The 26,747-nt window shown below is 41.4% G+C and overlaps 1 protein-coding gene across 2 annotated transcripts in view; it reads right to left on the bottom strand.

Moving 5' to 3' along the window:
• Positions 1-26,747, bottom strand: part of arhgef4 (Rho guanine nucleotide exchange factor (GEF) 4) — a 355,442-nt gene that overhangs the window by 140,110 nt on the left and 188,585 nt on the right. Inside the window, exon 1 of one of the 2 annotated variants that reach the window (XM_072255654.1) lies at positions 9,114-9,395. The exons of the other annotated variant lie outside the window; for it this stretch is intronic. Coding sequence (XP_072111755.1) covers positions 9,114-9,279 — 166 coding nt within the window. The 5' untranslated portion in view covers positions 9,280-9,395. Of the gene's footprint in view, positions 1-9,113; positions 9,396-26,747 lie in introns of those variants that run through there. 2 annotated transcript variants of the gene reach the window in all.

The following is a 26,747-nucleotide window of genomic DNA, read 5'->3' on the forward strand; positions in this document are numbered from 1 at the left end:
AGGACTTAGTTAAAAATTAAATTGAACATTAATTACATATTAGTTATTTTAAAGTACAACATAACGTCATTGTGGTAGCATCACTAGTCAGAGAATCCATATGTTTTTTTCAAAAACAATTTCTTTGCAACATCACTGGTCAAATCCTGCTAACCTGATTTGTTTGGTTTTGTAGCATTTAGCTGTGAGATTTGGCCTCAATGCTCTTTGTACTGGAATAGTTTCTTGTCTGAATATTTATGGACCATGTGGAGAGAGCAGATCCCTAATTGCATTTTATTTCTTCAGATGGTTGTGTTTTGCATAACTTATTTACCTGTACAAGAACATAATAATATACACCAAGCTGGGCAGAGTCAACAATACTGCAACTGGAGTCAGCTAAATTTGTAACCTGGTGAAGCAGTGGCAGAAAAAGTAAAATTACTAATCAGTGGTTTAGTAGATAACCATTTAGAACTCATCTTCGTTAACGACTGCCATTGTTGTCACCAATCAGTTAGTCTGGGAGTTCACATAGCAAAAACAGACACATATCTGATTTATTTTTATTCAGTCTTACTTTCTGGTTTTAGCAGCAATATTTACACTCAGTGGCCACTCTTTTAGGTATACCTGTCACCTGCTGATCAATGCAAATATCTAATCAAGTAATCATGTGGCAGTAACTCAATTCATGAAAGCATGTAGATGTGGTCAAGAGATTCAGTTATTGTTCAGACCAAACATCAGAAAAGGGAAGAAATGTGATCTAAGTGACTTTGACCGTGGAACGATTGTTGGTGCCAGGGTGGGTGGTTTGAGTAACCCAGAAAATGCTGACCTTCTGAGATTTTCACACACAACTGTCTCCAGAGTTTTTACAGAGAATAGAAACATAGGGCCAACAATGTTGTGCCAACCATGTAACCTAGTCAAAAAACAAAAGAAACATCCAGTGAGCAGCAGTCCCCTGGGTAAAAACACCTCATTAATGGAACAGATTAGAGGAGAATGACCAGACTGGTTCAAGCTGACAGGAAGGCGACAGTAGTTTAAATAATCACGCGTTACAACAGTGGTGTGCAGAAGAGCATCTTTGAACACACAACGCATTGAACCTTGAAGTGAAGGGGTTCCAGCAGCAGAAGATTACAAACATATATCCTGTGGCCTCTTTATTAGGTAGGGGAGGTACTTCATAAAGTGGCCACTGAGTGTATATTGCAATCTTTTCCGGGCTGGAATTAGATGACTTCTCCAGTAATCAAAGCAAGGTTATTGCTTTTCTACTGTTTTGTTAATGATTTTGAGGAGGTGTGATTGAGGTAGTGGTGAGGGTCAGAGGGTTTATAATGGATATTGATGGACAGTTTGTCACCTGAGATTGAGAGACTGTGAGATCTGGAAAACACAGAGAGGTGGTCAAAGTGAATTTGAGGACAGGGTGGATGTTTTTAGGAAAGGTGACAAAATTGATGAGTTTCAGCTTGGTGCAGGAAGCAGAAGGTGAGTTAGGGAGGGGTGCCAGGAGTAGGTCTGGACCAAGGGTGGTTCCGTGTAGGCAACAAAAAGACTGGCACAGCACAGGCCCATGCACGATTCAGTCAACAATGGAGTAGTGTGCTCCGGTCTCAGTGCCGGAGGCGTAAGAGAAGGCGACTTGCATCTGGACTGCATAATTGGCTATTGTAATAGAGGTAGATTCAATTGTGGTGTTCAGAAGAGACTTAGACAAATATGTAAAATACAGATTATGCTGAAGGGCTGTGAGGATTTGGCAAAGGAGTGGGACTAGCTGGATTGTTTCTCCCCAGTGCCAGTTGGCCTCCTTCCATGCTGTAACCGTTCTTTATTCCATGTTTCTAAATGTGCACGGATATTGTTGCTTTGGACTTCAATTGATTCGGCAGCAAAGCAAACAGTAACCAAACCAAGCAACACACACAGACTGCTGGAGGAGCTCAGCAGGCCAGCCAGCATCTACGGAAAAGAGTAAACAGTCGACATTTCAGTCCTGATTTTTGTAAGTTTGACTTTTGACACACCTAATAAACACCCTTGCACTAAAGTGCTAAGCAACTCCAGCCATTTTTTTCTTTGGTCATAACCCAAGTACCTAACCCCAACCTACCTTATCTTATGTTCCTTATGATCTTATAAATCTTATAAGATCTTATATGATCTTATTCTCTGCCCCTTCCACTCCGGGAAAAAGAGTCCCAGCCTATCTACTCACTTCTTATCATTCAGACCCTCTAGTCCAGGCAACATTCCTGTGAATCTTTCCCACACACACACTCACCTGCTTTGCTTTGAATTTTTTAAGTAATTTGTTGCCCCCCCTTTTTTTTGCAGTGTTCTGTGAGGACAGTACTTACAGTTACACTGTGGGCCCAGGCTTGCATGAAACTGGCTCAGAACTGACTCTGCTACTTAGAATCACAGGTGAGTCCATGGCCAGATCAGCCATGATCTTATCGAATGATGGAGCAGGCTTGAAGGACCAGATAGCCTACTCCTGCTCCTATTTCCTATGTTAAATTATTTTTAGAAAACATAGAAAATCTACAGCACAATACAGGCCCTACGGCCCACAAAGCTGTGCCGAACATGTCCTTACCTTAAAAATTACCTGGGGTTACCTATAGCCCTCTATTTTTCTGAGCTCCACGTACCTTTCCAGGAGTCTCTTAAAAGACCATATCGTATCCGCTTCCACCACCGTCACCAGCAGCTCATTCCACGCACTCACCACTCTCTGTAAAAAACTTACCCCTGACATCTCCTCTGTACCTCCTTCCAAGCACCTTAAAACTGTGCCCTCTCATGTTAGCCATTTCAGCTCTGGGAAAGAACCTCTCATCATCTTATACATCTATCAGATCACCTCTCAACCTCCGTCGCTCCAAGGAGAAAAGACCGAGTTCACTTAACCTATTCTCATAAGGCATGCTCCCCAATCCAGGCAATGTCCTTGTAAATCCCCTCTGTACTCTTTCTATGGTTTCCAAATCCTTCCTATAGTCAGGCGACCAGAATTGAGCACAGTACTCCAAGTGGGGTCTGACTAGGGTCCTATACAGCTGCAACATTACCCCTCGGCTCTTAAACTCAATCCCATGATTGATGAAGGCCAATGCACCATATGCTTTCTTAACCACAGAGTCAACCTGCCCAGCAGCTTTGAGTGTCCTATGGACTTGGACCCCAAGGTCCCTCTGATCCTCCACACTGCCAAGAGTCTTACCATTAATACTACATACTGTTATCACATTTGACTGACCAAAATGAACCACCTCACACTTATCTGGGTTGAACTCCATCTGCCACTTCTCAACCCAGTTTTGCATCCTATCAATGTCCCGCTGTAACCACTATCCACAACACCTCCAACCTTTGTGTCATCAGCAAACTTACTAACCCATCCCTCTACTTCCTCATTCAGGTCATTTATAAAAATCAACTTTTCCTCAGTCCTAGTTGAACTCAATCTAGTTTGACAGGCTGCATATGAATTACTTTATCACTTTATCTTCATGGGCAGGAACCTTAAACAAAAAAACACTGTATTGGGGTTACGCAGCAGTTCAACCTGCATCTGTGGAATGAAAAACAGAGTTAACTAACATTTTCAAATCAATCATACTTCTCTTTTTCAATTCTGACAAAAACAAGCTAGGTTATGTCAATGTAAAGCATTAACTGGTCTTTTTCCACAGATGCAGCCAGGCCTGGCCAGTGCTTCCCTCTAATTTGTAATGACCAGTGTACAAAAATCCGGTGCTGTGCAATTTTTTGCTCAGTGACAACACCATGTGCACACTGAATTTTTAAATGGAAGTAAACCTGAAGCTATTCTAAGGATAATAAACTTACCAAGTCCAGTTTGTTGTTCATTGTTTTAAAAGAAATAAAGTAACTGTTAATAAGAACTTTTATCTCCTCTGGGTTTGATCGTTTTCACTTTTGTTCATCTGCACTCACACAACATGTAGCAGGCCTGTAGCGGGTAATGAAGGATTTTCTCGCTGGAGCTTTTGCACACCGTCATAGTGATTTGCTTGTTAAATGATGCTTTAAAAAGTGAAGTTCCAAATATTACTCCACTTCTTCCCACTTGCAAATTCTCCAGCAACTTTTGTATCGTGACAATAAACGCAGGAACCCCAGTTTCTGTATTGTAGATAAATATTCCTCGTAGCTGCATGTTCCTGACCTCATGTGCTTCTGGTGTAGCAGTTTCTACTGTTTCAATGAGCCTTTAAATGAACTAGCAGTTCCTTTGTGCTTCATGCCCTTTGCTTCTTTGGAATTCTTCAATAAAAACAGTATAAATAAGCCAGTTCTAAAATCTGCTTAGATTTTACTTATTTAATATATTTAACATGCCAATGCGGTAGACGGTGACAATATTTTGTGTGTAGTATAAATTTCTATGTGCACTAGTAACAAAAGACGTGAGCAAGTGCACACATGCACACCTGAGAGGGAACATTGGTTTCCAGCATCTTCTGCCTTTATTTCAGGTTTTCAGCATCTGCAAAATTTTTTACGCCTACTTTGCACAGCGTAGAAAAAAACACTTCTTGAGAGCTTGAATTTAAAATATCGAGCTTTTGTGTAATGATTTCTGGTCTGCATTCGCCAGAAGACCTGCATTCCAAATTAATGAAACCTTCCACTTAAGAAAGAAGTCTGACTGTCAATTGTGACACAGTATAGACCATTCTATTGTTTGCTACATATATTTATCTACAACTGACGGGAATGACTGAGATATATAGTTGATAAATGTACTTTGCTGATTAACATACTTTCCAGCACTGGCAACGAATCCATGGCAATCCTTTATCTCCAAGGGCCAGATCTTGTTGAGTTTTTTGCTAGTAGTTCAGCAGTACCGATGCCTAGTTATTCGAACAGCCATAAATTCCAGATTTCTATGCATGTGATTTCAATGCAGAAATCTGGGACTTACTGAATGACAGATGGCACTGCAGCTGACACTAAACTCCATCACCGGACTACGTGTGTGACTGTCAGATCTGAGACCTTGCTGACTTCATTGGGATTTCTGGCTTGCATATTAGGAAGCCCTCCAAGATGACCACAACCTTGTTGTAGGGTTCAGGGGCTTGCATGCTTCAATGACCCAGAGAGCTATGTAGGCTGGAGTCAGGGCTTCATGCTTTGACTCTTGGTAGGGTCGCCCATGCCAAATAGGTCAAAGGGTGGAGGTCAGACTAAGAGTGGTCCACCAGTCCTCCAGGTTCAGGGCTTCAGCTCAAGGCTAACAACCCTGACTGGTAAAACAAAACCGCTACGGAAAAGCAAGGAAGTATCTTTCTATATCTGTGTGCGATGGTATGGACAGACAGATGGAGGACCTTCATTGCTGCCCCTAGTGCCGGTGGCATAATGGGCAGTAAGTAAGTAAATACTAGGAGGGAAAGGGAAGATGCATGTAAAGAGATGTACAGGGCAAGTTTTTTTACATAGAGTGGTGAGTGCCTGGAACAATCTGCCAGAGGTAGTGGTGGAAGCAGAAACAAGAGTGACATTCAATAGCCTTTTGTATAGGCAGGTGAATATGCAGGGAGTGGTGGTGGAGGGCGGGGTGTGGATATGGACCATGTGCAAGTAAATGGGAACTGTTTAATTTGACATTATGCTCAGCTCAAACATCATGGACCATATGACCTTTTCCTGTGCTGTATTGCTCAATTTAAGTTTCAAAAAATTATTTTGCTTTAGTTTCATGTTAATAATCATTCTTCTATGCTTTACTTAAATTATTTGAATTAATATTTGAAAAACTACTTTAAATGTATTAGCTCATTTTAAATGCCTCAAATGTCACGGATCCTTAAGAACTTTTAAAATGTTATGTAATTCTCACATGTGGCATTCCTCTGCCCCAACTTTGCCCTCTGTTAAAGCCCACTGGGAGTTTTCAGAGCAAGACCACTGCACTGAAAAATCACCACCTGAAGACTGGGCCCGAGGGTGCAAAAGGTCAATGAGAAAAGTCCACTGCAACTGGCCTAGATGAATGTGGGCATGTTGACACTCCTTGTTAATTCATGTAAAAACATGCACTGGGCCAAATAAAATGAATTGACTTCACAATCTCTGGCTGGCAGCCAGTCAGCCATCATTTCAGAGTCAAGAACGTCTGCTGAGGAAGGGAGGGAGATTTAAAGAGTTATCTCTAAACACAGTTTAGAATTTGATGGAAGAAAGTACAAAAAAATTAAGTTCAATCAAAAGAATTATTTGCTGGAATATCTGTTTGAATAGGGAGATATTGGGTTTCTCAACCAGCGTTAGTGACTGGATTAAACAATTAGCTAAGCAGAACAACACACTGAAGAGCAACCAATTGAAAGTTCCTTTCTGCCTCACTTTGGCAGAATGTTTTCAGATGAGCTGATGGTTTGGGAGAGACATATTCATTTAAAGTGAGCCAACAAACAAGCTACATCTATTTGCTTTTTTCAACTGTAATTTAAAAGTTGACATCTAACTTCACTTTGTCAGGCTGGTTCTATAACAAATATACGCTTTTGTAAATAATCCATTGGCTTTACTTGAGTGTTGATATCACAATACAGGGTAGGTTCATCTTTACTTCATGAATTCCAGTTTGCTGCCCACTTTTTGGATTTTATTGCAGCTTCCAACAGTCAAATATGATGCATTGCTGGCACTTGTGGTAGCATTTGTTTTGTTGAAGGCAAATGGAGCAGAGGTCCCTTTGTTGCTGTATAGTCATCAGGAAGAAACACTGCATGGCCTATTACAGAGTGGCTAACATCCCTGGCTGAGTCTGACGAATGACAATACTGATCTGAAGATGATGTAAAAGGCCCCAAAGTCCAAGTTGGAGCTATCAACCTATGGTATCTATGAGCAGGAAAACTCAAACATCCCATGGATTTTCCTGTAATAGACTTTTCTACAAACATTATGTTCCTTTGTGACATGTTGTGCTTAACTAATTTTTATTTCCAGGAAAGAAAATATGACTTTTCTTGACAGGATGATATAAGCAAGCTATATCAGCTAAATGTGGCTGTCAATGATGATAATATGCATCACTGGATTTCCACTCTCTCCTATTTGATGCTACATTCTTGTTTCTTTCAAGTGGGTTAACATAACATTTGGATAATGTCATACAAGCATATTAAGCTTTTGTCTGAAATTACTGTCAACAGTGGTTTCCATTCCTGTGCATCAAATCTTGGAAATGTTTAATCAGCACCACTGAAAATGTGTCCAAAGAAGATTTAGCCTCTTCTTAGGCTTCATTTGTCAGATTTTAGTGCAGTATTCATTCAAAATTTTGTGACAACTAGTAGTCTCTCTCTCCCACATAGTATTTAAGGCATAGTTTCAATACATCCCCATGCATCAGAAGTTATGGTTTAAAGCTTCACCATCTCAGTACATACATTCCAGGGGATGAGTATAAATATCCTCCCATGCCTCAAAGTCAGCAATTTCATTACCTCCCCCACCTTGCATGTGAAGTAATGGCTCCCAAGACTTGAAGTGCATTGGGTCTGAAGAAATCTTGTTACTATATCAGTAGGAGGCCTTTACTTTTCCCTCATCCTAGAGACGGCATCACAGAGCTGCTTCTTCAGCCTTTAGCTGCTTCACTCCATGTGGTGTGTATCTAGTCTAAAGGGGAGCAACGGATCACTTTGCTCTGGAGGTTTGTAACACCTTGATCTGGAACTTAAACAGCAAGTTTAATGTAACTGTGAAGGTCTTTGTGACGTCCTGAGTGTCTAGAAAAATGCGGAAAGGCCTTTAAACACTTTTTTTAAATCTGAAGGTTTATGTTGTAATAATACTCAGATCAGAAAGAAATGTTATATTTTACTTTATTTTCAAAGATGAGGGACACCAATATCACAAATGAAAATCTGTTGTTCCTACATTCATCCCTTTACATTTATGTAATGATTGTGAATAAATATATGCCAAACCTTTCCTTCTATTGGGAGGGAGAAGAGTCATGTCTTGTCATTGGCATCAGAGGCCAAAGTAATCTGCTGAACCATTTTTTGCCATTTTACTTTACTACAGTACTGGCATTCTTTTAAACACATGAAGTAGAATCTGAACTTTGCTTAATCATAACTTGAGTTTATCTAGCAATGTTAAATACTATTTCTACCTCACTCACAAACCTTAATGAGAAAGTGTTAAGATACATCAGAATTCACTTCCTCTGATGAAGCATTGATTCACAATGGTGATATGTTGACAGGCTGGGAGTAAATGCAAGGAATGGGAGGAAGATTATGTAGCTATGAATAAAATGCTCTTCTGTGCTTGTAAAAGCTATTTATTCTTAAAAATGAATTGATGGCATTGTGATAGAAATGAATAAGATCACACCCATACAATTAACAAATACATTACTGAAATGAAAAATGCCTTGATGAATTCTCCATGCTTTTGAATCAGTGCGCTTTACAACAGATTTAGAACAACTTTACATTCCAAACTTTTAGTGACCTGTCAACATTAAAATATAACTTCAACAATTTATTCTTTAATATTTAAAAAATATCTCCAAGGTGAAGCATCGGAAAGTAGAGAGAATATGGGGCAAATGCTTTTTCACATAAACCACATGAAAACGAATCTATGGAAACAAATTCCTTCCAAAGGCACAGCACAGAGTTAATTCAATTAGTTCTGACCTTGGCAACATTCCTGTAAACCAGGTTTGAAATTCATTACATTCAGTGAACATCACAAACTCCCACTAGACTGAACTAGAGAAAGCTGCCTAGGATTTTAAGGGATTGTACTCGCTGTATGCTTGTAACTCACCCTGGAATTAGAGAGATTTAAAGCTTACTATATTTTATATATTAATCGCTATTTGACCTTTTAGAAAAGGTACCTTTTCCCTCATCAGACAAATCTAGATATTACACATTTAAAATAGAATAGTACACCCAAATGAATTGAAATCTATGAGAAGCAACATGTCAAAAAAGGGAGTCTCCTCATTCTGTGCCTAAGGATGGGCTACATTTATCTACCTGTTTGTAGATAATGTTAGTCAAGGTCAATCAATTGCACAGAGATCAAGAGATGCTTACCACAAGCCGATTGCAGACTCTCCAAGCTCCAGTACCTTGACAGGACTCCCCTTATACCATAACTGCTATCAGACTCCGAGCCAGGAGAGAGCCCTGAGCTGCCACTGCTGCTGCAGCTGCCAGCAGTGTGCGACCCGCTCGACTCGCCGCATTGTTGGGTCCTCATGCAGAAAGGCAGCCTGAGAGAGGGTTGCCCTCTCCTTGGTGCGAAGTCGGCTGCAAGGCTGGGCTGAAGAATCCGCCCTGTCGCAATCTGCCTTCAGCGTAGTACCTGCTACTTACTGTCTGATGACAGACTGACTGCAAATCCCTCAGTGAACACTAGCTGCATCTCTCACACATACAGTGATGTCACAGGGGTCCACTGAAGGGGGCTCCTTGAATTACAGTACCGTGTAGTAAAAAGCCCAGAGAACTGTAGACATAACATAAATTTTTTATTTCTATACTGAACAATTTTGTACTCCAGTGGAAATAAAATTCATTGAACATACATACTGAGAAAAGTAAATATAAATTCTGAATATTTATATTTTTGCAGCAAATTGCCAATTGGGAGAAGAGATAGTGAGTCTTTTAATATCCAGTATTGCTTCACTACAGCAGAGATTCTTCACAATTTATTTCTTGTCAATAGTACAGTCAAATGACCTCTTACAATTTTCTGTCCCTCATTTACAAGGGAAACAACAGGCCTTTCAAACACAGGGATGGTCAAATATTTACAGTGGAATCAGAGTTTACAACTTCCATCTGTGGAAAGTCTGGGAGACTGTAACGCACTGATCAGATACTCTCACTCCCAGGAGCAGGAATTTGGAATCTAAAGACTGATTATCTTGTCACAGTATTTAATTTGCTTTAATTAGTGGCAAAGTCAGCACTCTTAACAGGTTAGTAATGCTTTGCAGGTTAGAACTATTTGTCCTTGCATTTCTTTGCAAAAAAAAGCCTTTGGGATAAGTAATCCTAACCCAAGGAATTGTTCCACAACGTTTTCTTTAGGTGTTCAAACAAAATTATGGTCATCCTAATGCTGTTGGTAAAAGTTGAACTAAAGACCAAGAACTTCAGTTGTGAGGTTGACAGAACAGCTTTGCCAGGTTTCCATGTGTTGGAATTTCAGAGGTGAAGCCAAGCTCACTGTTTTAATCTAAGCAAGATAAAATCAGTTGATCCTTTACAATAGATTACTGGAAATGGGACAAGAAGTTCAATCTTTCACTTCCTGGAGAAGTGACACGTGAGCAGACAGCTACCAATAACTGAGAGTAGGCATGTAACTTGTGGTGCGCACAAGATGCTGGAGGCAAGCAGCGGGTCAGGCAGAGACTACGGGGAGAAATGGACAGTTGATGTTTCGAATTGAGGCCTGACATGTGGAGTAAAGGATAGAGTGGAGATACCCAGTAAAAAATAATGGAGGGAAAGGGTGGAGACAGATCTAGCAAGCAATGGGTGGATCCAGGTGAGGATGGATGATACGCAGATGGGGGAGGAGAGAGTGAAAGTAGCAACCGAAGCTGGGAGGTAATGGCAGAGACGACCAAGTGCTGTAGGTGATGGAATCTGACAGGAGAGGAAGGTGGAGCTTGGAATCAAGAGAGGGTAGAGGAGAGGAACCAGTGAGAGGAGTGTGTGGGGGATGGGTAGATGCAGTGAATAGAAGAAGGGAAAGAAACACGGTGAAGAGGGGGGCTGAGGTGAGCGTAGGAAGAAATGGGTGGATCACAAAGGGAAAGAAATAAGACAGGGAGTTGGTGCTGGCTGAGAGGTGATCAGGGGCATCAACCTCACCAGTAATCATTAAGCATTTTAAGAAACCACATGTGTTTACATATCATTGTGTTCTTCCAAAATCAGTCAAAAACATTGAATGTTGAACAGTATAGCACAGTACAGACCCTTTGGTCCACAATCTTGAGCAGACTAATATAAACTTACAGTGCTCCATGACTAATTTAACCTAGAAAGCATATAACCCTACATTTCTCTGGCCTCCATATGCCTATCTACAAGTCTCTTAAATATCCCTGTAGTATCAGTCTCTACCAGCATTCCCACCTATCCATTCTGGGCATCCACCACTCCCTCCTTTCCCTGCCTTAGTAGGACAAACCTATCTAAAAATCCAAGCAAGAAGTCCCTAAATAACCACCATGTCTGTTGTCCATTTCCATGAGAACATCTGTTTCACTTCCAAGTTCCAACCTAATACCACTGTAATTAGCCTTCCCCTAATTAAATACCTTCCATATTGTCTACTCTTATCCTTTCCTATGGCTTTGCTAAAGGTCAGAGGGTTGTGATGAAGTGGATACAATCTCACTGGCTCTCCAGTCAGCCTTCGATCACCTGGACAATGCCAATAACTACGTCAGGCTGCTGTTTATTGATTACAGTTCAGCATTCAACACAATCATGCCCTCAGTTCTAATTAGCAAGCTCCAAAACTTGGGCCTCTTTACCTCTCTCTGCAGCTGGATCCTTGACTTCCTCAGTGGGAGACCACAGTTTGTACGGATTGGAAATGACATCTCCTCCTCACTGATAATCAACACTAATACATCATAAGAATGCGTGCTCAGCTCACTGCTTTACACTCTCTACAACCACAACTGTATGGCTAAACACCAAAAACACCATGTCTGAATTTGCCAATGACACAACTATCCCTGGCAGAATTTCAGATGATGACAAGGAACAAGATAGGTCAGGTGGTTGAGTGATGTTGCAACAAAACTTGCACTTATCAGTAAGACCAAGGAATTGATTGTGGACTTCAGGAAGGGAAATTCAAGGGAAAAAACACCAGTCCTCATCGAGGGATCAGCAGTGGAAAAGGTGAGCAGCTTCAAGTTCCTGGGTGGGAACATCTCTGAAGGTCTATTCAGGGACCAACATATTGATGCAATTACAAAGAAGGCACAGCAACGGCCATAGTTCATTAGGAGTTTGCAGACACTTGATATGACACCAAAGACATTCACAAATGTCTGCAGTTATACAGTGGAGAGCATTCTATCTGTTTGTATGTCCATCTGATATGGAGCGGGGCATGGCATAGGTTTGGAAAATGCTGCAGAAAGTTGTAACCTCACAGTCTAACATGTGCACTGGCCTCCCCAGCACTGAGGACATCTTCAGAAGGTGATGCCTCAAAAAGGTGGCATCCATCATCAAGGACCCCATCACCCAGGACATGCCCTCTTGTCATTGTTACCATCAAGGAGGAGGTACAGGAGCCTGAAGACACACACTCAATGTTTCAAGAACAGCTTCTTCCCCTCTGCCATCAGATTTCTGAATGGACAATGAACCCATACACACTACCTCAGTATTTTTTTCTCTTTTTTTGCTCTTTTTGCACTACTTACTTAATTGAATCCTTAGATATATTTCTTTTTGTAATTTATATATTTTTTATTATTATGTATTGCAATGCACTGCTGACACAAAACAATAAATTTCACATCATATGCCAGTGATATTAAACTTGATTCTGATTCTGATTCCAGTAACAAGGGTCCTTACACAGAAGCAAACCTTAAGCAGAATATAGAAGCCTGAACCAGCATTAAAAGGTTCAGTACATCCAGGGTGCCTGAGCGAGCTGGGTTATCTTTTATCACCTGTCTCAAATGATAGCTCCCACATCCATTCCTTAAACGATTCTGATTCACTGTCTCCAAAATGCTTGCTCAACGTGAAGTCTATCACCCGACCAGGTTCACCATCTAGTATTAGATTAAGTATGGCCTCTCATCTAGGCAGCCTGTCCACATAGTGTGTCAGGAAACCTTCACAGACACATCTAACAAATTCTGCCCCATCTGAACCATAAGGAGGTGCAATCAATATTAGGAAGCTGTAAGTCATCCATAAAAACAACCCTTTTTTTTTGCACCATTTCAAAATCTGTCTACTTACCAGTTCCTCAGTGTTCCTGTTGCTGTCGACACTTTTATAGAATACTGCCAATAGAGTAATGACTCCCTTCCTGCTTCTGATTTCCAATAGAAAATCCCTCCATAATGTCCTCACTTTCTGCCACTGTAATATCATCTCTGATTAGCAATACCACTCTCCTCCCCTCCGCCTTTACTTCACTTCCTAACCCTTTTTGAATCCCAGAACATCAAGCAGCCAATCCTGCCCTTATAACAGCCAAGTCTCTGCAATGGCCATAACTTGGTAATTTTATCTGTGATAGATTGATTAGAGGTGATCTCCTATTACTTCCATCAGTCTGTAGTCATCTTCTGAGTACAAAATAAAGTAGCTTCATAATCACTAACTTTCTTCACTTTATTAAGTATATCATTCAGGAATTGTTAAAGTTCTAAAATACCTATTATAGGAAATGAGCTATTTAATTTCGATTATAAGAGTTCACTATTGTTACACTCCTGGGTTATAGTTCAAGGTAGTTTGATATTGTGTGATATCAAAACACTTCTTAATATCAATTGTATTTAAAGAAATTGAATTTCATAGTGTTCGATTTTTCAAAGCTATGTGATCAATAATCAATATACCCCATAGCACAGAATGGAAGCAACAAACTGCATTCAATGTTTTCCCGGTATCAGACATGCAGCAAATTATAATCATTTGAAGTCCTATCAATCTACGTAAGTTCCTGTCAGCACCTTGTGGTGCATTCAGCAGCAACTTTGCTGTTTCTTTCGCATTAGTCTGTTTTTCTATGAGGCCGAGTTGCTAACTCAATGCTCAACCCAGTACGGATGGAAAGCATGCAAAGAGCCAGCTGGATTCAAACTCAGGACCTCTCACCTCGAAGTCCAGTGCAGATGCCACTTCACCACCTGCCAGCATTACTAATCTACAAAAGATGTTGTCAAATCTAGAAGGCAACTCTTGTTCAGTAACCCCAGAAAACAAGGGACACAATCAGTTAAGTTTTCTATTTACACCGACTTGGTTCGAAATGGGACACTTCACAAAGAAGCTCCAAGATCCAGATCTGTCAGCCAAAGTCAGGCTAAGCTCAAAATGATAAAATGAGGTACCCATCAAGGAACTGACTCAGTTGGTGTTTCAGTGCTTCCTCTTTTTTGGACTCACTTCTCAGCCAACTTTAGTGCAGATTCCAAAGGCTCCCCTTCTGCTGTCGCTGAATTTCCGCACATTTCTGGCTGATTCTGTGTCTATAATGCAAGCACTATTTTCATTATCTTTCGTAATCCAACCTGTGTAGTGGTCATGGGTAGCCATCAACAGGAGGGGCATGTTTGTGAATATGTATTCCTGTTCTGTGTATGCAGGTCTCCCTCTTCTGGTGTGCTTCTTTCAGAAACAACTCTCTGTGTTCTCTCCAGCCTCCTGTCCTCTTTTCCTGATTTCTGTTAGACCTTTTACACCAGCATCAACAAATTGCGAATGCTTCAGTTAGAGGCCAGTTTATAATTTTACACAGTATTTCAAATGGAGAACAAATTGATGCATTTGTCTGGAGCCAACTTTGCGATATTTTGTAGGGGAGAAATGTGATTTAGCACCTTAGTTGTACTTATTGATGGTTTCATGCATCAAAGGAGGTGAAATCTAATTCTCTTAAATTATGCATCAGGCTTTTATGTGGCATCTTTTCAAAAGCCCTCTGAAAATCTAAATATACTACATATCCAGAATTAACACAGGGGAACCTGTGGATGTTGTGGATTTCAAAAGGCATTGGCAAGGAGACACACAAAAGCTCGGTGCATGAGAGAGCCCATGGAATTCGATTGAACGCAGTTTATTGTAAAGCAAAAAAGATGGTCAGAATAAATGGACCTTTATCGAGCTGGAATGAGGTAACTTGCAATGTGATCCAAGGATAAGTTCCTGGTCCTCAATTACTTATAATTTATATGGTTCAGAGGGAGAGTCAGAGCCCAAGTTCTCCAAATTCGTCATTGCACAAAATAGGTGGGAGGACGTGTTGCAATAAGGATATTTGGACTTGACAACAGAATATAGATGGATTGAATGGACAAAAATTTAGAGAAGCATTTAATCTAAATGTTGAGAGTTCTGAAATGCAAAGTGTTCTCATGCATGATTCCTGCAGGTACAGTTTGTAATTAGGAATGAATACAAAATTAGGGTAATGGTAAGTCCACATCTAGCATACTACGCATAGTAACAGCCTCCTTAATTGAGGAAGGATGTGAAAGAGTTTAACACAGTTCATTTGAGGTTATTTGACTAATACCTGGAACTAGCAAATTGTTGCATTTGCAAATGTTGAACAGGTTGGGCTTGTAGTCACTGGAGTTTAGAAAAAACTGTTCAGCTGATAAAGCAGCTGCCTCGCTGATCTGGTGACTTAAGATTCTGGACCTGTGAACGTGCACATTCTCCTTGTGACTGCATGAGTTTCCTTTGTTGGCAATGGGCTTCTCCTACACACCAAAAATGAGCTAGTCAGTAGGTTAATTGGACTTTGTAAATTAGCCCTAGTATAGGTGACTGGTGGGAAGATTAGAATAAACTGATAAGAAGTCCCCAGTGTGCAGATGTGTGATAGAATCTGGAGGACGCAGAATTAATGGGAATAAAATTATTTAGTGTGAAAATGCAAGCTTGATGGTCAATATGGATTCAGTGAGCTAGTGGGCCTATTATAGATTCAATCAAGGATGGATGTGGAGGGGATGCTTCCTCTTGTGGGAAAGTCAAAATTTGAGGTCATTGTTTAAAAATAAAGGCTTTCCCATTCAGGACAGATGAGCTGAATGTTGCTTCCCCTCTGAGACTAATGTTGTAAATGCATAAACACAAGAGATTCTACAGATGGCGTAAAATCAGAGTAACACAATAAAATGCTGCAAGAACTCAGCAGGTCAGGCAGCATCTGTGGAAAAGAATAAAGAGTCGACATTTCGGGCTGGGACTTTTCATCAGGGCTGGACAGGAAGGGGTAAGGAGCCAGAATATGAAGGTGGGGGAAGAGAAGGTGCCCATGCTAGGTGATGGGCAAAGCCAGGGGAGTGGGAATGTAGGTAGGTGGGGGGAGGGGAATGATGTGAGAATCTGGGAGGTTATAGGTGGAAAAGGAAAAAGGAAGTGATCTGATAGGAGAGGGGAGTGGACCATGAAAGAGAGGGAAGTAGGGGAGGCATCAGAGGGAGGTTATAGGCAGTTGAGGAGAAGAGCTAAGAGGGGAGCCAGAATGGGGAATGAAAAAAGAGAGAAGTGGAAGGGGAAGGGAAATTACCAGAAGTTAGATAAAATGATATTCATGCCCTTGGGTTGGAGGATACCCAGCTGGAACATAGGGTGTAGCTCCTACAATCTGAGAGTGGCCTCATCATGGCAGTTGAGGAGGCCGTGGACCAACATGTTGGAATAGAATGGCTTTGGAATTAAAAGTGTTAGCCACCAGGATATTCTGCTAATTGCAGATGGAGCATAGTTGCTGCAATCTATGCCAGGTCTCACTGATGTAAAGGGTCTACATTGGGAGTACCAGATACAACAGATAACCCCGGCAGACAGACAGGTGAAGTGTTGCCTCACCTGGAAGGATTGTTTGGGGCCCTGCACGGTGGTGAGGGAGGAGGTGTACGGGCAGGTATACGGCTGGTCACGCATACAGGGATCGTGTCATGAGGGAGATAAATGGGGAAGGATGAATGGACAATGGAATCCCGGACAGAGTGAAACCTGCATAAAGCAGAGAGGGGGGAAAGGGAAGTAAAGCTGTGTTTGGTGGTAGCATCATGTTGAGGGTAGCTGAAGTTGTGGAGAATGATACGCTGGGTGTGGAGGTTCCTGGGGTGGTACGTAAGGACAAGAAGAACCCTATCCTTGTCAAGGCAGTAAATAGATGGGGCGAAGGTGGATATCTGGGAAATGGAGGAGATGCAGATGAGGGCAGCATCAATGCTCGAGGAAGGAAACCCCATTGTTTGAAGAAGGAGAACATCTCTTATGTTCTGAATAGGAAAGATTCATCCTGAGGACAGATGTGGTGGAGACGGAAGAGCTGAAACACAGGAATGGCATTTTTACAAGTGTCAGGATGGGAAGATGTATGGTCAAGATAGCTGTAACAGTTAAAAGGTATCAGTAGATAATTTTTCTCCAGAAAGGTTGAGAAAAGGGAGAGAGGTATCAGAAATAGACCAGGTGAATTAAAGAGCAGGGTGGAAGTTGGAGGCAAAGTTGATGAAATTGATGAGCTCAGCATGGGTGCATGAAGCAGCACCAATGCAGCCATCGATGTAGCGCAGAAAGAGCTGAGGAGCATTACAAGGGAAGGCTTGGAGCATGAACTGTTCCACATAGCCAACAAAAAGGCAGATGTAGCTGGGGCCGATGCATGTGCCCTTGGCTACACCTTGGGTTGGGAGAAAGTGTGAGGAGTTGAAAGGAAAATCGTTGAGTGTGGAGGGAAGTTCTGCCAGATGGAGGAGGGTGGTGGAGAGCATCCTGACTGGTTGAATCACCACCAGTTACGGAGGCTCCAATGCACAAGATTGAAAGAGCCTGCAGAGGGATGCAGACCGGGCCATCTCCGTCACGGGCACAACCCTCCCAAGCGTCGAGGATATCTTCAAAAGCTGATGCCTCAAGAAGACAGCATCCATTATTAAGGACCCTCACCAGCTAGGACATACTCTCTTCTCATTACTACCATTTAGGAAGAGGTACAGGAGCCTTAAGACCCACACTTAACATTTTAGGAACAGAATCTTCCCTTTGTCACCAGATTTCTGCATGGTGCATGAACTTATGAACCCCACTCCTCCTGTTTTGCTCTATTTAATTATTTTATATTTTACTGTAACTCACCACTTGTTAATGCATTGTTTAGAGCAAGAGCAGACACATTTGTGATGATCTTTGAATGGGCTGGTACTTCCTCTGGAGGATATGGAAGACCACTGTTGCATACAGAAGTGGTTGTTTAGCATAGGACATGGACCTGAGCTTCTTACCAACCATGGAAAATTGTTTCCCCACACATCATTTAAATTGGATTACCAATTTTATGAGGCTTGAAATTGAAATAGAAATAAATTTGAAGAGACAGGTACAAAAGGTCTAATTTAATGTTCAATAAGTTCAAAACCGTGGTAAATAATAAATCTGAGCTTACACTACCTGTTCTTTCCACATAGCTTCTTTGTGACCTTATAGAGAAAAGTTATTGATTTTTTAAACTCATCGTCAATCATTAATTTATTCAATATGTTAGCAAATAAATAGATGGCAATGAATATCAAGGAGTGAAGGGGAGCAATGGTTTAATCAGATTACTTCAGAAAACATGAGAATGAATTTGCCAATTTTTTCAAGAATTATTTTAAGGTTCCTAATACTTGTAGGAAGTATATCCCCTGCTGTGTATAGATTTTTTCTTCTGTGCTGAATTAAGTGTTGTTGGAAGATTGTGAGTCTATTCCAATTCTGAAGAATTGAGTGTGTTGATTATGCTGTGAGAAGCCTGGCTTACTGTACCTTCATCAATTTAGTAACAAATGAAGGACATTTCATGAAGCAATTTTTTTTTTACCACACTGGCAACTGAAACACAAATTGTAATTGTGTGGGGCCCAGTTAATTTGCGGTGGCATGGTAACATAGTGGTTAGCACAATGCTTTGCAGTACCAGTAAGCCAGGGTTCAAAGCCCACTGCTGCCTAAAAGGAGTTTCCACGTTCTCCTCGTGACCATGTGGGTTTCCTCCGGGTGCTCTGGTTTCCTCCTACAGTCCAAATTGTCCTACGATTAGGCCAGGATTAAATTGGCTCAGCTCAAAGGGCTGACAGGGCCTATTCCACACTGTATCTCAATAAATAAATAAATAAATTCCCTTTCTTAGCATTCCTGCACCCCAGCTTTAACGAGCTATGTGTGGGCATGGAGTTAATCCAACGGACCGATGGGAATCTGTTCAATCTGCATCACCACCACTCCAGAACCACCATCACTCCAAATTCAGAAATAGGTGGAAAGATCAAAAATAATTTTATTGACTGGCAAAAGGATTAGAGGATCAGAAACGGTTCCTTCTTCGTTTTATTTCTGCTGGTACTTATGCACGATGGCATTGGAGCATGACAAATCTTTGCAAAGCTGCTCTCTCACATCTATTCATTACTTCTGTTATTCTCATTCTACTACCTCAATGTACCGCTGTGGTGAAATGATCTATGCATTGCATGCAAAACAGTCCTTCACAGTAGCTCAATACATGTCCCAGTAATAAACCCATTACCAGTTTCTGAGATCAGAATTTGGGAGGGGGAGGATTTGGGAAAAACCATACAGGCCTGAACTGTGGCTGGCAGGAGAGGGGTGTCTAGAGCCAGTGTTTTTGGAAGAAGAAACTGGAAGACATGGGAAATATCTGAAGTGCTCACTGTCAGCTTGTTGCAATGTCTCAGTTCGCATGCACCTTTCAAATAAACTTCACCATAAACACTCACTGAAATGATAAAGGAACAAAGATAGGTTTTGAACTTGCCTACCCTCAGCTGTAAGGTCATACTTTGGAATGATTAATACACGGCCATCGGAAGCAACCGATCTTATTGTGAGACAGTAGATCTAAGGACAATAGTCTATTCCAGGTGTTCCTAACCTGGGGTCCACAGATTCCTCTGTTAATGGTAGGGGACTATGGCATAAAGGTTGGGAACCCCTGGTCTATATCATTCTTTTTCATTTGAAGTATATGGGCAAGGCCAGAACTTAATGCACACTGATCATTGGGTATTGAGCATCTCTCTGGTGCCCTATTTGTAAACATATACTTCACGGAAATACATTGGGGAACCGAGCATTCCTGGTGAAACACAGATTAACCATATGTGAGCAAGTATTGTTTGATAGCAGTGTCAATCAGTTTGGTGATGATTGGGAGTTTTTGTAACTATATGCGTAAGACTTATGGCACACAAAGAAGCCATTTAGATCAAACAGATCATGCATTTATGTTCCACATGAGCCTTACTCCCTTTCCTTATCTAAATCCATCACTAACGCTCCCTATTTCTCTTCCTTCTATGCATCCCCTGAAATATACCCATACTATTCACATCAACCATTCTCCATGGCAACAAGCTTCATACTCGCATCACTGTTATAGAGTCATAGAACATTATGGCAGAGAACCGGCCTGCTTTGGCCTGTGTGCTCCATGCAGATCTATTAATCTGCCAACTCCCATTGACCTGCACCCGGACCATAGCCCTTCATGCCCCTCCCATCCATGTACTATCCAAATTTCTCCTAAATGTTGAAATTGAACTGGAATCTCCCACTTCCCCTTATTTTTGTACACTCTAGGAAATAAGTCCTAACCTGTTCAGCCTTTCCTGGTAGCTCAGGTCCTCAAGTCCTGGCAACATCTTTGTAAATTTTCTCTACATTTTTTTAATCTTATTGACATCTCTCCTGTAGGTAGGTGACTAAATCTGGACACAATGCCCCTTATCTGAAATTCCAAAATCCAAAAACCTCCAAAATTTTTTTGAGCAGCAGACATGACATCACAAATGGAAAATTCCATCAGGCGTTGGGCAGGTACCTGGGCAATAAGCAGGTATCTGCACAGCAGAAACAATTCTGAGAACCGACCTCACATATGTGATGAACAGAAGTTAATGAAAAATAGAAAAGCACTGCATAAAGTGAAAAATGAAGACCTCGAGCATGTATTGAAAGAATGGATTCACCAGTGTTGGAGTGAACACATGCCACTTAATGGTACACTGATCATGATACAAGCAAAACCCTATCACGGTGAGCTGAAAATTGAATATTTAGCATGCTGGTTGCAGAAATTTAAGAAATGTTACAGCATTCAATTTTTAAAGTTATGTGGTGATAAAGCAACTGCTGAACACAAAGCAGCAGAAAATTCATTGATAAATTCACCAAGGTCTTCACTGATGAAAAGCTAACTCATTGAATGGCTGCATCAGTACGTATGTCTGATGAACTAGTAGAAGACAAAGACTTCTTACCAGTGGCACGTAAATTCAGAGTCAGTAACAAAGGTAATGCCAAACAGGTACTAACTGTTCACCTGCATGGATGAGGTAGTGATAGATTACCTTTCTAATGGTTCAATGTATACGTTATAGTTTCATGCACAAAATTATTAAAATAACTTCAGACTACTTTCAGGATATGTGTATAAACTGTACATGTAATGTTAATGGATTTTGTGTTTAGACCTGGGTCCCATCCCAAAGGTATCTCATTATATAGATGCAAATACTCTCAATTCAAAAAAATCCAAAATCTGAACAACTCCAGCCTCAAGCATTTCAGATAAGGTGTGCTTAACCAGTACCATCAAAGTTGGCATTTCTCCAATTTAGAGTCTTCACCCGAGGACCAGACCCATCCTTCTCCACAACATAATCCCTTTGAAACTAATGGCAAAGAGAAGTGAAAGCCAACATAAAAGCCAAAGAGACAACATATAATAGAGCAAAAATTAGAGAGAAGTTAGGAATGGGAAGGTTTTAAAAACCAACGGAAGGCAACTAAAAAAGTCATTAAGAAGGTAAAGATGGAACGTGAAAGTCAGCTGAGAGACACCAAAAGTTACTTCAGGTACATAAAGTGTAAAAGAGAGGCAAAAATGGATATCCGACTGCTGGAAAACAATACTGGAAAGATAGTAATAGGGGAAAAGGAAATGGTGGATGAACTGAATAAGTACTTTTCATCAGTCTTTACTGTGGAAAACACTAGCAGTATGATGGTAGTTTCAGGTGTCAGGGGTCATGAAGTGTGTGAAGTTACCATTATTACGGAAAAGGAAAGCTGGAAGGTCTGAAGGTAGATAAGTTACCTGGACCAGATGGTGTACATCCTCGGGTTCGGAAAGAGGTGGCTGAAGAGATTGTGGAGGCATTAGTAACGATCTTTCAAGAATCCCTAGATTCTGAAATCATTCCAGAAAACTGGAAAACTGCAAATGTCATTCCACTCCTCAGGAAGGGGAGTGGCAGAAGAAAGGAAATTATAGGCCAGTTAGTCTGACTTGATAGGTTGTGAAGATGTTCAAGTTGATTATTAACAATGTGGTTTCGGGGTACTGTACTTGGAGGCACATGATAAAATAGGCCACAGCCAGCATGGTTTCCTTAAGTGAAAATCTTGCCTGACAAATCTGTTGGAATTCTTTGAGCAGGATAGACAAAGGAGAATTAGTTGATGTTATGTACTTGGATTTTCAGAAGGTGTTACACACAAGGCTGCTTAACAAGTTATGTGCCCATGGCATTACAGGAAAGATTCTAAAGTAGATAAGGCAGTGACTGATCGGCAGGAAGCAAAGTGCGGGAATAAAAGGAACCTTTTCTGGTTGGTTGCCAATGACTTGTGGTTGTCCACAGGGATCTGTCTTGGGACTGATTCATTAAAAATAAATTTATGTTATATGTCACTGATTTGGATGATGACATTGCTGCAAAGTTTGCAGATGATGGGTAGAAGATAGATAGAGGGGCAGGTAGTTCTGGGCAAGAACAGAGGCTTCAGAAGGAGATACAGATTACAAGAATGGGCAAAGAAGTGGTAGATGGAATACAGTGCCAGGAAGTATATTGTCATGCACTTTGGTAGAAGAAATGTAAGGGTTAACTATTTTCTAAATGAAGGGAAAAATACAACAGAGTGAGGTACAAAGAGATTTGGGAGTCCTTGTGCAGGATTCCCTAAAGATTAATTTGCAGCTCGAATCTGTGGTGAGGAAGGCAAATGCAATGCTAGCATTCATTTTGAGAGGACTAGAATATAAAAGCAAGAATGTAATGTTGAGAATTTATAAAGTAATGGTGAGGCCTCACTTGGAGTATTGTGAGCAGTTTTGGGCCCTTATCTTAGAAAGGCCATTCTGAAACAGATGGTGAACGGCCTACATAGAGTGGATGTGGAGAGGATATTTCCTATGGTGGGAGAGTCTAGGATCAGAGGATCCTCAGATTAGAGGGGTGTCCATTTATAACGGAAACAAAGAGAAATTTCTTTAGCGAGAAAGTGGTGAAATTCATTGCCACAGGCAGCTATGGAGGCCAAGTGTTCATGTATATTTAACACAGAGGTCGATAGATTCTTGATTGGTCAGGGCATGAAGGGAAACAGTTGGGAGGGGGTAAGCAGGAGGTTGGGGTTGAGAGGAATAATGGATCAGTCATGATGAAATAACAGAGCAGACTTCATGGGCCAAATGGCCTAATTCTGCTCCTATACCTTTGGTCTTATGATTATCAGATGCAAACTGTTCCACTATTCAAACTTTGGTCACCTGCCTTGTCTCATTCTCTAACAGGAGATCTAGTGTCACACTGTTTCTGCTTGGGACCTCTATGTATTGATTAAGTTCAAGTTCAAAATCAAGTTTATTGTTATCCAACCGTGCACATGTATACAGTCAAACGAGACCATGTTCCTCTGCACCAAGGTGCATAATACGATATATTTAACTCAGACATATGACACATAAAGTAATATTACCACATGACACAAAAGTAATTTTACAACAAATAAGTTAACAAGTAAAAAGGTGCATTAAAACATAAACATGTACTGGTGCTTGAGACCTGCTGGTGGCAGGGAGCGCAGTAATCTCATGGCCTGGGGGAAGAATTCCCATCCTAATAATTCTTGTCCTAATGCTACGGTGCCTCATGCATGATAATAGGGGGTCAAAGGGATTTTTGGATGGGTGGGAGCGGTCACTGACAATGAAATGAAGGAAACTCTCCTGAACTTATTTGACAAACTGTATCCCATACAGCCCTTTCACTGTATGTGAGTCCCAGTCAATATGTGGAAAGGTAAAATCTGCTACTATCACAACCTTGTTTCTTGCAACTGCCTGTGCTCTCTCTATAAATTTGCTCCTCTAAATCACAAACTGACTGTTGGGTGGTTTATAAAACGATCCCAATATCGTGGTCATCCCTTTCCTATTCCTCAGTTCCATCTGTATAGGCTCAGTAGAGGAGTTCTCCAGTCTGCCCTGTCTGAGCACAACTGTGACACTTTCCCTGATGAGTAATGCCACCCTTCCCCTTTTAATCCTTCCCACTCTATCCCGTCTAAAACAGCAGAACCCCAGAACACTGAGCTGGACCGGCAGTCCAGATCCTCGTGCAACTGAGTCTCATTAATACCTACAATGTCATAAGTCCATGTGCTGATCCATGCCCTAAGCTCACCTGCCTTTCCTACAACGCTCCTTGCATTGGAGTATACAGTTGGCCCTCCTTATCCGCGAGTTCCGCATGCGCGAATTCAACCAACCGCGAATCGGGAAAATCCGGAGGGTCTCCCTCCAGCACTCATTGTTCGCCTCGCGTCTCGTTCGTTCGCTACTTTGTTTCTGTGAAAAAATGGCTCCTAAAAAGCAATTACGTGGTCAAAGCAATTCCCCAAAGGCTAAGAGCGAGCGTAAAATGCTATCTCTCGCCGAGAAATTAGAAATATTAGATCTTTTGAAAAGTGGCATGTCGCATTCTGAACTGAGCCGTAAGGTCGGTACGAAGGAATCGAGCATTCGTACAATAAAGCAGAAAGAAGCCGAAATTTGTGGAAGTGTTAGTGCTAGGGATGATGGCTGGCTGTGTAAAGTGCTACAGCCTCAAGGACTTAAAGATCACGGGAGAATCGGCATCGGCTGGTGCCGAGGCAGCATCAGCGTTCCCAGAAGAGCTACGATGGTTGCGTCTGTACTGAACATGTACAGACTTTTTTTCTTGTCATTATTCCCTAAACAATACAGTATAACAACTATTTACATAGTATTTACATTGTATTAGGTATTATAAGTCAACGGAACAAAAACACTGCGGGCGGTGGGTCCTGTGCTGCCCTGGGTCCTAAAGCCCACCCGCACTGAGACAGGTTAAATAGGGGACTTGAGCATCCGCATTGTTTGGTATCCGCGGGGGGTCTTGGAACCAATCCCTCACGGATAAGGAGGACCCACTGTACTAAACTCAGAACATTAGTCCCAACACGCACAACCTTTCGATTCCTGACTTTGTATGTGGGCTTAACAATATCTTTCCCGACAACCACTCCACAATCTGCTCTGGCGCTCTGGTTCCCAACACCAGCGACACAGTTTGAATGGTTCCCACCCCCCTTGTAACTCTTAGTTTAAAGGAGAAAGTCTTCTCATTTACCAGCTCACCTTCTTGCTATCTAACTGTCCTTTATTTGACTACTGCTGATTTAAAATGACTGCAAAGCAATTCAGGAAAATCTAAGAAGCATCGTGCATGAGATTTATATGCCACTTTCAGTAGGATGTCGACAAAGCTACGTTAGAATCAGTTAGATGATCTTTGGCTACAGTGTGCCACCTATAGGTACATCACTGCTAATAAAATGTTTCTGAAAAACTGCAGCACAATTACAGGCTTGAGCATACTGAACTTACCTGTCCAGACTCCAGAAACAGAGACTCTGTTCTGAGCTGTTGTGGGAGGAGATTTTCAGATGGACAGAAGAAAAGGTTTGTGGATGTGCTCAAAGTTTTCTTTAAGAAATGCAACATCTTTCCCTAATTCTGTGATGATATTGAGAAACCCAATTCCAAGCTCTGGGGGGATAAAGAGTCTGTGCAAAAGCAGAAGAAGGAGTCCATCGACAAAGGGCTCACCTGCCAATGTGTGGAAGAGTCTACACTTCTCCTAATGACCTGAGAATCCACGGAACCAGAGTTGGAGCAAATCTTTTTCAAGCCTATTGGACTACTTAAGAAGGTGGTGAAGGTTATTATGAGTTAATTTGGGGTCACCTATCCCAAACACTGTTCCTCTGCTTCTTAAATACAGATCAAACTGTGAATGATAATATTACCGTTGTATCTGATAAAATGAAACACATGTATGATACAGGTGGTGTAGCCGCTAAACCAAAACCAAACAATCACCACTAGCCTGCGATCGCTACAGAGTTGTTATACTTGCATGAGGCAGCCCGGCTCCATTGATAGCTCCAAAAGTTGAATCCTTTATTCGATCCTTTACTGGCAAATAGCAAACATACAATCTTGAAGCGATGACTTAAGCATACCCAAGTATAAACCAATCGTTACTCAGCGGTTAGCAAAAGACATGACCTCCACTGGTCCCAAGCTATAAACTGCTATGAAAGAAGCAAGAATACATAACTTATTCTCTTCATTTTTACCATGACCCCACTCATGAGACCAGTTACCATAATGAATGTCATAAATGCGCAGCACAGAATACAGTGCAGATAGAGAACAGATACATGGCTCTTACAGGTGGTATCATGTGAAAAAACTTGCAGTTGCCGGGAGGGGGAGGGAGTCTGTAACAATGTGTTCAGTTTGATGTGTGGTTGATACGCAGTTACTGTAATTATCAACAACAATGGAAAATTGTGGGATTGTACATGAATGGAACATTAGTAATGTGTTTACTGGCATCACAGGTAGACAAGTTCTTCAGGAGCAACCTCATCAGAATGGCGTTGGAAAATTGCCTTTCTCCTATCCCTTTCTCCTCTTCTGCCTGCTGAGTTCTCAAGATTGTGTAGTGGTACTCAATAACTCCAAACCACTGCTCTCTTGAGTATTATAGGGTTCCTCCAGAACAGTCCAGAGGATGGAGCTGTCCT

Source organism: Mobula birostris, chromosome 4 (genome assembly GCF_030028105.1).
Source record: "Mobula birostris isolate sMobBir1 chromosome 4, sMobBir1.hap1, whole genome shotgun sequence".
Taxonomy (NCBI): domain Eukaryota; kingdom Metazoa; phylum Chordata; class Chondrichthyes; order Myliobatiformes; family Myliobatidae; genus Mobula; species Mobula birostris.